The 10,158-nt window shown below is 49.9% G+C and overlaps 1 protein-coding gene across 3 annotated transcripts in view; it reads right to left on the bottom strand.

Moving 5' to 3' along the window:
• Positions 1–1,811: 1,811 nt before the first annotated feature.
• ACAD9 (acyl-CoA dehydrogenase family member 9) overlaps positions 1,812–10,158 on the bottom strand; it is a 58,598-nt gene continuing 50,251 nt past the window's right edge. The window contains exons 10-18 of one of the 3 annotated variants that reach the window (XM_081086169.1): positions 8,909–8,979; positions 7,917–8,036; positions 7,541–7,669; positions 6,484–6,563; positions 5,562–5,688; positions 5,243–5,320; positions 4,591–4,719; positions 3,795–3,867; positions 1,812–2,429 (exon numbers count right to left, since the gene is read on the bottom strand). In XM_081086169.1, coding sequence (XP_080942295.1) covers positions 2,329–2,429; positions 3,795–3,867; positions 4,591–4,719; positions 5,243–5,320; positions 5,562–5,688; positions 6,484–6,563; positions 7,541–7,669; positions 7,917–8,036; positions 8,909–8,979 — 908 coding nt within the window. In that variant the 3' untranslated portion in view covers positions 1,812–2,328. The remainder of the gene's footprint in view (positions 2,430–3,794; positions 3,868–4,590; positions 4,720–5,242; positions 5,321–5,561; positions 5,689–6,483; positions 6,564–7,540; positions 7,670–7,916; positions 8,037–8,908; positions 8,980–10,158) is intronic. The other 2 variants (XM_081086171.1, XM_081086170.1) reach the window with 2 other exon arrangements.

Here is a 10,158-nt window from a genome sequence, read left to right as displayed (position 1 = left end):
TTATTTTTTAAAGTATTACATATGTCTTCTTTTTCCTGCTTAAGCCCCACCCCCCAGACACTCCCACCGATGAGGGCAAGCCACCACCGCCCCAGTGTCTGTGTCAATTGCTTATGCTAATATGCGTGCATACAAGGACTTTGGTTGATCTCTAACCCTCTCCCCCTTTCTCTCTGAGGTTGGACGGTCTGTTCAGTGCTACCTTGTCTCTGGAACTATTTTTGTTCATCAGTTTATGTTGATCATTATATCCCACATATGAGTGAGATCATGTGATATTTATCTTTCTCTGACTGGCTTATTTTGCTTAGAATAATGCTCTCCAGTTCCACCCATGCTGTTGCAAATGGTAAAAGTTCCTTCTTTTTAGTAGCAGTGTAGTATTCCATTGTGTAGATGTACCAGAGTTTTCTAATCCACTCATCTGCTGATGGGCACTTAGGTTGTTTCCAAATCTTAGCTATTATAAATTGTGCTGCTATGATCATAGGGGTGCATATATCCTTCCTGATAGGTGTTTCTGATTTTTTAGGATATATTCCTAGAAGTGGGATTACTGGGTAAAATGGGAGTTCCATTTTTAATTTTTTGAGGAAACTCCATACTGTCTTCCACAGTGGCTGCACCAGTCTGCATTACCACCAGCAGTGCACAGGGTTCCTTTTTCTCCACATCCTTGCCAGTACTTCTTGTTGGTTGATTTGTTGATGATAGCCATTCTGACAGGTGTGAGATGGTACCTCATTGTCGTTTTGATTTGCATCTCTCAGATGATTAGTGACTTTGAGCATGCTTTTATATGTCTCATGGCCTTCTATATGTCTTCTTTCGAAAAGTGTCTGTTTAGGTCCTTTGCCCATTTTTTGATTGGATTGTTTGTCTTCTTTTTGTTAAGTTGTATGAGTTCCCTGTAAATTTTGGAGACTAAACCCTTATTGGAGATAACATTGTTAAATATGTCCTCCCATGCAGTGGGTTTTCTTGGTGCTTTGTTGATGGTTTCTTTTGCTGTGCAGAAGCTTTTTATTTTGATGAAGTCCCATTTGTGGGTTTTTTATTTTATTTTTATCTGGATCAGTTGTCAGTCACATGTATTGCAAATATATTTTCCCAGTCTGTGGCTTGCCTTTTCATTATTTTAAAATCAATTAAAAACAAAACCAAGACAAAAGAAAACAAAAAATCTGCAGGCTCAAGTTCTTTACCTTCTTATTTACAGCATTGCTGTTGTGGGATCTGATGTTCATCATACTTTTTCCTTCACAGGTGCCCTGCCCTTTTTCTCTGTTACTTTTCAGAATTCATCTTTGTCTTTGTTTTAAATCTCACTAAAAATGTGTCCAGGCTTGGAATTTTCCTTATCAATTCTGATACTCATTATTTCTTCAAAAGTATCTATTCTTACTTTCCCCTTCCTTTGGGGATGTTTGTAGGTGTTGCTACTTTTATTTCCATTCTCTAAACTCAGGTGCTGTATGTACCAGTTCCAGTGGCCTTAGGCAATGTCAACTTTCTGGTCCACTGTAGACAGGCAATCCTTGCAAAGAAAACAGACAGAAAAACCCAGGTGGGAACAAGCATATGTTGTCATGTACCAAGCAATGCTGTTTTCCAGCCATCACCCAGCGGGATCAAAGATAGGGCTCATAATCCCCATGGCCCTGCCGAGGGAACCTGCTCCTCAGCTTTCAAGGCCTTATTCTCACAGGTTGAGGACAAAAGAGACTGAGAGCCATCACCAAAGGGTGATTTTTAGGAGCATGCTGCCACCCATTAAAGGCTGGTTCTGAGGAAAAACATGACTAGAAGGGTAAACACAAACTGTGCCATTTTATATTTTTTTTTGTTAAGTGGTTCCTGGTACATGTTTTAAGTATATTTTGCTTCTAGTCTGAATGAATGACACACACACAGCTTTCAAGCTATTTCTTGGGAGAGGTGTGGTCTAGTAGAAATGGCCGTCCATGCCCGAAATAGGTCCCCGCAGGTTCATGCGACAGAGGCAGCAGCTCGAGCGCCCATTTCCATTCTGAGGTCTCCTAAACTAAGAGCGTATCCTCTAATTCCAGGTCTCGGCAACTCCATTCTCTCTCTATCCATCTCCATCTCCACTTAGAACCTGGAATGATCATGTTAGGCAGCAGTGCTCACAGATCAAGCCTAGAAGAAGTTTCCCCAGGTGAAGAAAAAAGACCTCAGGTAAAGACTGGGAAGAAAGTTCAACTTAAAATAACCCCAAGTTCAACACCTTCTGGAAAAAATGAGAGTTGTCCAGCAACAGGCTGTGGCCTGGGGGCTAGCGGCAACAGTGACCACCATCCCTCTGCTTCAGGATGTCCGATCCAAAGGGTGGGCACAGATGTATGCTCGCTTCTCTAGGACGTGCTGGGATACTTTCTTGATCTGTTCATCTAGATTTTCTGGAGAATCTGGGAGGGAAAGAAGACAGCGGGTGATCTGTCTGCATTGTGACAATAGGAATATTGCTGGAACAGTTTTCCTAACAGTCAGCCTGTTGGGTATCCCCACTACCCCTCCAACCCCCCAGGAAGTGATTCTGGGCTGTACATAGAGGCTTTACTCTGAATAACAAAGGGATCATCTTGTTAATCCCTAAAAACTCTAGATCCTGTGGGAGAAGGCACTTGCTCAATAAAAGACCCTTTGCGATGCAAGCCTATTATTGCAGGAGAAACCATCTTATCATCTCCATAACACATTAACAGTCAAGTCAGCACTGTGGAGGATGCCTGAACAGCACCCTGAGCCAGAACCTACACAGAATTATGTGCCCCTCTCCACAATCTCTTAGCAACAGGGCTGGGCTCTGTTGGAACACATGATGTAAAGCCTTGAGGCCAGCAGGACTGTAAGGGTCAGAGGAGAATTCAAGCTATACATCCTAAAACATGGCCATAAGAGCATTCCAGACTGAGCAGATGGTGTAGAACAGCATCCCGGGCCATCTGTGAGAGCGGCAGCTTCCTCTCCACTGCAGCGTTGGAGTGAAAAGGCAAGGGAGATGTCTCCTTCCTTTGTGAACCTTCCCTGGGCAGATGCTGCAGGGCCCGCACAGGAGCTCTGGCAGAGCTTGTACCTGTAGATCCGTGCTCCTGCCTCGCTGCCAGTGCAGGTCTTAGTCAGCCCTCACTCACGGCAGAAGTTTGTGAGTAGCCAGCAGGCCATGGGAGCCTGACAGGGTGCCATAGACCAATTCCAGCATGTCATAATTTTAAGTTTCATCAAAAGGTTGATGAGACTTGGGGACTCAACAGGGTTGAGTCACACATGTAGTCACCATCTGGGAATGGCTAAAGGCATTTCCCCAAACCTTGAATAGGAAACTGATTGTGGCTGCCAGACAGTTAAAGGGCATCTTAATCTACATGTTATTGTCTCCTACTGGCCAAACACCTGAACAGCCGTAGGCTATTCCCCAAACTGACAATGCCTCTGTACCCTTTGAAACCTTACCCTTTGAGGTGTATTATCTCCACCTTGCCTTAGGACAAATTGTGTTAATAAAAGCAAGGGTCCTAGGCAAGGAGGTAGTCTTCAGTTCCTTTAGCTGAAGGTCCTCTGACCCCCAATGCCTTTTAAAATTATAACTCGCCTCCGGACTCTTTATTAGTCTCTGGATTTCTATGTCATCTACGCACAGCGCCTTTTCAGGATTCCTGAACCCTTCTTGATGCTGGGACATGAACCCTGGCAACAGGGTCCAGAAGAAGCTCACCATCAACAGTCGCCTAGAATCAGACCCTTTCCTTCCTCCCCCAAGCCACCCTACTCACACTTGTCCAGCTGAGATAAGGTGAAGAGATTCTGGCAATAAGCTTCTGTGCAGAAGATGTTGGCCAACAGAACCTGCCAGAACCAAGGTCAGAGAGAACCTTGAGATCTCTGGGCCATAGGGCTCCCCCTCCCTGGTGACTGACCTCTAAACTTCAAAGAACCACTGGGCAGCTTGGCTGGGGTCAAGAAGCTTGGCTCAGAAGTGACACAATCTTAGGTACTAATTCCAGCCCAGAGCCAAACTAGCTCTGTCCCAAGAGCAAATTACTCAACATCTCTGAGCCTCAGTTTCCTCCGCTGTGAGAGAGACATCACAATTCCTGTGGACACTGGCTACTGTGAGTCAATGCACATGAAGACCAAATCCATACTCGCTCAGTGACTCCTCTAGCAGGGTGAGGACAGACAGGGTGAGGGCACTGGGTGTAGGACTCCATCACTCACCCACCCTTTTCTCTCAAATGGGAAAATGAAAGGGAGTGGCCCTGTGTCCTGAGCAGACATGGACCCTCCCTCCCACTGGAGCTTCGGTACTTACCACAGGCCACAGCCACAACTCGGCAAACCCAACAGCCTCCAGGTCAACCGATGCACGGACCCTGCACTTTACTCTCTCTCTGGGGTGCCAAGCCCCTTGACTTGCCCAGCCCTCCCACTTGAGACTGCTAAATTGGGCCATGCCACTCAATGATCCCACCCCCAACCACCGGGCCTCAGTTGAGTGCAGCAGGACAAAGCCAGTGGGAGCTACCTGTGTGTGGACGAGTAGAGCAGGGCAGGGCAGAGCAGGCTCACCTCATGGTCATGGTTCCGGAGTCCTGCTCGTATGGAGCGGCTGGCCCGAGACAGCACAGCTGTCATGCCGTACAGGTTGATGAGGATGTTGGCCACCCGCTTCAAGACCATCTGCTCCTCCACAATGGTCTGGGAACACAGAGCCCCAGGGTGGAGGCCCATTACCTGCCATCCCATCCCCCACAGCCCCTCCCTGGGAACATTTCACATCTCTGAGCCTCATTTTATGCCTCGGGACTGTGAGAAGTTGGCTCCCGGTGGCCGCCTGTTTTCCTTTCACTCTGTCTACATTTGGGCAAAGGTAAAGGTAAGACTAAGTCCCAGGAACCTGGCTGAGACCAGAGGCCAGGGCTTAATTAATACCTCTTCAGCCGCAGAGCCTCCCACATCAGGTTGTGAGATTCAGGCCCTGCTGAGGCTCCCCCCGCAAATGCAGGAGCCTCTCTTCATCTGGAGGGGGCTCCCCAGCAGGGCACCCACCCCATCAGCCCTGTCTCTCCATTCCACCCCTCCATGGTGAGTAGATTTCTTCCTGGGCTTGGTTCTAAAGATGGACACTTGGTAAAACATTATCTCATAGATGCTGGCCCCATTTCCCTGACCCCAAAGTTGGAGGGCCTGCCACTCCTGGGTCTGGCAGGGGTCTGACTACCTTGCCAAAGCGGAGCAGCAACGTCTCCACAGTGCGCCCAAAGTAATACACGTTCTCCTCGAGCTTGTTGGCACCATCCTGGAGGCCAGAGGAAAGGACTCAGCTCAGCACCTCCTCCCCATGGTGCCATCCTGTCCCACTGGGATGGCAGGGCCTCCAGGGCCCAGGCCTGGCTAACATGCAGGCTGTTCTCCATTGTGACAGGGTGGAGACGGGACATCAGCTGTCCCTCAGACTGACTGGTCCTCCCCACCACCCTTGGTCACATCCCTTCTGGGAGGAAGATATCTGACCGGCTATACCTGCTGGGCTCACTCACCGCAACACTGGGGTGCACAACTCCGAGATTCCCTGTCAATCCCAGGTCCACGGTTCGGCCCAAGGAGTCCCGAAGCCTCCGGCCAACGGTCTCCAGGACAGTGGTCACATTGCCCCGTTTAAGCTCGCTGCAGAAAGCCCATGGCCCCATGACCTGAGGCCCTGCTGTTCTTCCCACTGCCCAGCAACAAAACCCCCCCCCAATAGGTACCCCAGAGCTCTAGGGTACCCATTTCTTCTCCCTGACTATGCAAAGGCATAAAGTGCCAACCCAGGCCCAATATGACCTTCCCCTAGTCTGGGCACTCTGGGCACCTGGCTGCAGGCTGAGTCCGGCCAGCCTGTCGGATAGCAGCCAGTCTCCTCTGAGGTAGAGCTATTCTTGTGCTCCCTCCACAAGGAGCTGAGCCACAGCCAGCTTCCAGGTCATTCTTCTCCAATAAATACTCCGCAATATGCTCTGAGCAACCTGTTCTTGGGCTCCAGCAGTGATTTCTAATTGCTCTGGCCTCAGGATGGGGATTGAGAGGAGCAAGAGAGGGCAAGAGCAAGGGAGAGAGAAAACAAACGAATTGTTCTTGTGTTGGCCTTGGAGCCTGGCATCTAGTTAAGGGGCATCTCTCATTCCCAGATCCTGAAAACAAAAGTCCCTGCAGCAGAGGAAACAGGAACTGTCCAGGGAGTGAGCCCATGGACAGGGCAGTGAGGGCTTCACTGAATAGCTGGCTCCTCCTGTCAGCCTCAAATAATGGCCGAGCTCTGGAGCCTGGCTTCCAAGGCCCAACATTCACTGGCCAAGGCTCTTGCCCACCTTCCCTCTCTCCAGCCAAGCAGCGGATGGGCTCGCCTTTTCAAGGATATACTGCTCACCACTCTTGTTTTCCCAGGTGGGACCCAAGGAGCAGAGTGGGAATGGCACCTACTTGATCCTTGCTGTCAGGATGCGTCCGGCGTGCTGCAGGCCTGTCAGGGCGATGTACATCCGGAGAATCTCATTGGTTCCCTGTGGTCAGCAGTATAGAGGTCAAAAGCTGCCCCATGGAAGTTAGCCCCAGCATCCTGCATTTGCGACTGGGTGGACCGTGCTATTGCCCGCTCGCTCACACCGTGGAAGCCATTCAAGCAGGGCTATAACCTTTTATCGTTTCCACTGCCCCCAGAGTAAAGAACCAAGATCCTATATAACCTGGCTGCTTGTCTCCTTTCCATTCCCTCCTCACCTGCTCCATCACCTGCCCCAGCCCACCAAGCAGGCCTGGCCAATACTCCCACAGAGGCTTGCTTATTCTACCTCCACTCACTTAGAGGGGGCAGGTAAGCTCCTGTCTGGGCCTAGGATGCTCTACTTCCCTGTGCTCGGCCCATACAGCCTCCCCTATGCCTGGTCAAAATCCTTTCTGCCCTCAAGTGCAATTGCTTCATAAGACTTCAGTCCCTCAGGAGAGATGCACCTGTCCCTCACTCCCTGGTATTCTGGTTTCCTCCTTGGTCAGTCGGTCCACACAATCAAGACCACTAGCACTCCAACGGTGGGATGTGTCTGAGGTGACTCCCCCTCCCAGCACCTTTAGGCTTGTGAATTCATGGGGGACAGCAATTAGAGAGCAAGAACTGCCAGGCTGGGAAAGCCCTCAGAGATGACCCTCCTAAGCTCCCTCAATATACTGAGAAGAAAACCCAGGCCCAGACAGAGCATTTGAGGCCTTCCTACGAGAAGATCTCTGTTTGTCCCACCACAGCTGGCAAAAGCAACTTGGCAAAGACCTGTGGTGGTTTGCCAGGAGGTGGTAGGCTCAACAGAAGGGCCCTTGGAAGTGAGACCTTAGGTGAAATGCTTGGCCTCTCAGTCTGCAGAACAGGGTCTAGGCAGGGTTGTGAAGAGGGTTAAATGACAGAACGCAGAAGCCAGCCTGGGCCCAGAACCAGGAGGCTCAGGGGGTCCATGGCAGAACGAGGTGGATCTGGTATCAGGGCACGCACCTCAAAGATGAGCAGGATGCGGGTGTCACGCAGCATGCGCTCGTACGGGTAGTCCCTCATGTAGCCCGAGCCGCCGAGGATCTGCAGCGCCTCACTCACGCACTGCCAGGCACCCTCTGAGCTGAACACCTGCCACAGACCCGGGAGAAGGTCAATGCCAAAAGGAAGGCCTCAGAACAGGGGCAGAGTGGCTGGGGATGGAATGGGAGTCTCAAGAGAGAACTGGGCTTTGAGAGGAGACCGAACGAGGCAGGAGCTCTGATTGTCACAGTCTCACTGGATGAACTCAGGCAAGTCCTTTATCTTCCTTGACCACACAGACCCCACAGTAGCTAAGGAGCTTTCCTCAGCTCCCCTGGGGCTGTGCTGGGATTACCTTCACCATGGCAGCCTCGATGGAGCAGTCAGGAAACCCTGGTTGGTCCAGCATCCCTGCAGTGAGGTAGGCCATACTTTCCATTACATAAGCCTTCTGAGCCATCAAGGCAAACTTTTCCTGGAGTGTTAAAAAATAAAATAAAATCAAGAAGCATTTTACATGTGCTGAGAACCAAATCTGCCAACCAGCAGAGAAGGTAATGAAGTCCAAAGCCTCACACTATACAAGAGAACCGAGCCTGAGCATTCACAAAACGGTGTCACATTCCTGGCCAGTTCTAAGATCTTTTCCCTGGCTCCTCCTCCGCTGCCGACCACTTCCATAGTAACTGGAACCTCCTCCCCAGCCTCCCTCTGCTACACAGACACAGGTCATTCACCTCATCTATCAAATACCCTGTCACTCAAGGCCCTTCACAGCACAGCCTTAACTTACCTTTCCAGCCACTTCTGCACATACTCTATGCCCCAGCAAGCAAAGCAGGGCTTCTTGCTTTTCCAAACACACCAGATACTCTTGCACCTGGCCTAGCATCCCTCCTTTGGATTTTGCTTTGAAATCCTACTTGCCTTTCAGGGTCATTTTTATATACCAATTCCTCCGTAAAGCCCCTCCCACAGTAGTGGTCTCTAAAGGTGAATAAAATCGCCCTAGCTGGTTTGGCTCAGTGGATGGAGCACTGGTCTGCGGACTGAAGGGTCCTGGATTTGATTCCGGACAAGGGCACATGCCCGGGTTGCTGGCTTAATCCCCAGTAGGAGGCGTGCAGGAGGCAGCCAATCAGTGATTCTTTCATCATTGATGCTTCTATCTCTCCCTCTCTCTTCCTCTCTGAAATCAATAAAAAAATATATTTTTTTAAAAAAGGGTGTCACATTAAATAAAGCCTGTCCTCTTCCCCAGTCACAGAAGTCACCAGTACAGACACTGAAAGACACAATGCTCACACAGTGAAATCCATATAGTGCCACTTGTACAACCTTTAGTACCTGAATTAATCCAAATTCACTGAGGCTCCTGTTGAACTGCTTCCTCGTGCAGGCATATTCTGCAGTCATTTCTGAAGAAGAACAGAGTGTTTAAAAGAACAATTTTCTGGTTGTCCTATGATAATTTACTAAGGCTGTCATCATCACCTTCCAGCCCTCAGGCAGAAACTATGTGTAACAGTCTGCTGAGACCAAGCCCCCTGAAAGACAAGAGCCCCTGCTTCCTAGCAAAGCCAGGCTGGAGGAGGGACTATCCACGCCCAGTGGTGCCCAGAGCACACAGGGCAGACGTGAAGCACAATTTGAAGTCAGACATAGGTCTGAGTCTGGTACTTTTTCTTACCAGCTGGTACTTTTTCTTACAAGCGACTTCACCTTCCTGAACAATACCACTGATCTCACAGAGTTGTGAAGACTGCACGATGCAGGTGGAAGGTGCCTAGCACCAAGTCATGCCCCCATAAACGCCCTAGACAGAAGCAGGGACTGGCTCACACCTGTCACAGCTGTTCATCCCCAAAGCGGGAAGGTGATCTGTTTTGAAAACTTGGGCCTATGGCTTCAAAGTGCACAGATGTGAACACAAGCTGCGCCATGGTCCCAGCTGCGAAGGCACCCAACTGAATAGGGCAGCATCCCACCCAGTCAGCAGCCCCCGCCCCTACAGTCGGCATTCTCCAAACATCCCCACAGGTATGTCCAATCACAACTGCTTCTCATGGTGGGCTCAGATGGTAAACAGACACCCACATTCACACATTTCCGGGACTTGGGATATCATCGTTCTACATTCTTTGGGGAGAGGCTGGCCATGAGCACCCCCACAAAGCTCTTGTACTGAGGAATTTCCAAATGGGAAAGAAATCCAGAGGACTTCAGGGTCTTGGGAGCAGCTCAGCAGAGTGAGACAAGCCCTGAGCTTGGAGTCTGACAGGATCAGCTTTTAGGCCCAGGTACATGGCCTTGGGCAAAACCCTTACCCTCTCTGAGCATCAGTCTCCTCATCTATAAAAGGAAGGTAAGAATCCAAAGCAAAGCCTTCCCATCCCATCTTGCCCTGAACTCTGAGGAACTTCATAAGCACTCAGTGTATACAGCCGCTGGGTATCTCCCACCATCCGTAGCCAGTGCCCCCTGCATTTCCCACAAAACTAATGTAGTAATCATGTTCTGTGCCCAACAAAAACCTTATAGGGCTATTTTAAGTTTACTGGCAAAGGAAAATCCAGATTTCAGGCATCCTAACAGAA

Source organism: Myotis nattereri (genome assembly GCF_964212035.1).
Source record: "Myotis nattereri genome assembly, chromosome: 3".
Lineage (NCBI taxonomy): Eukaryota > Metazoa > Chordata > Mammalia > Chiroptera > Vespertilionidae > Myotis > Myotis nattereri.
Note: the sequence above shows the minus strand (reverse complement) of the source record. Positions and strands in the feature narration are given on the sequence as shown.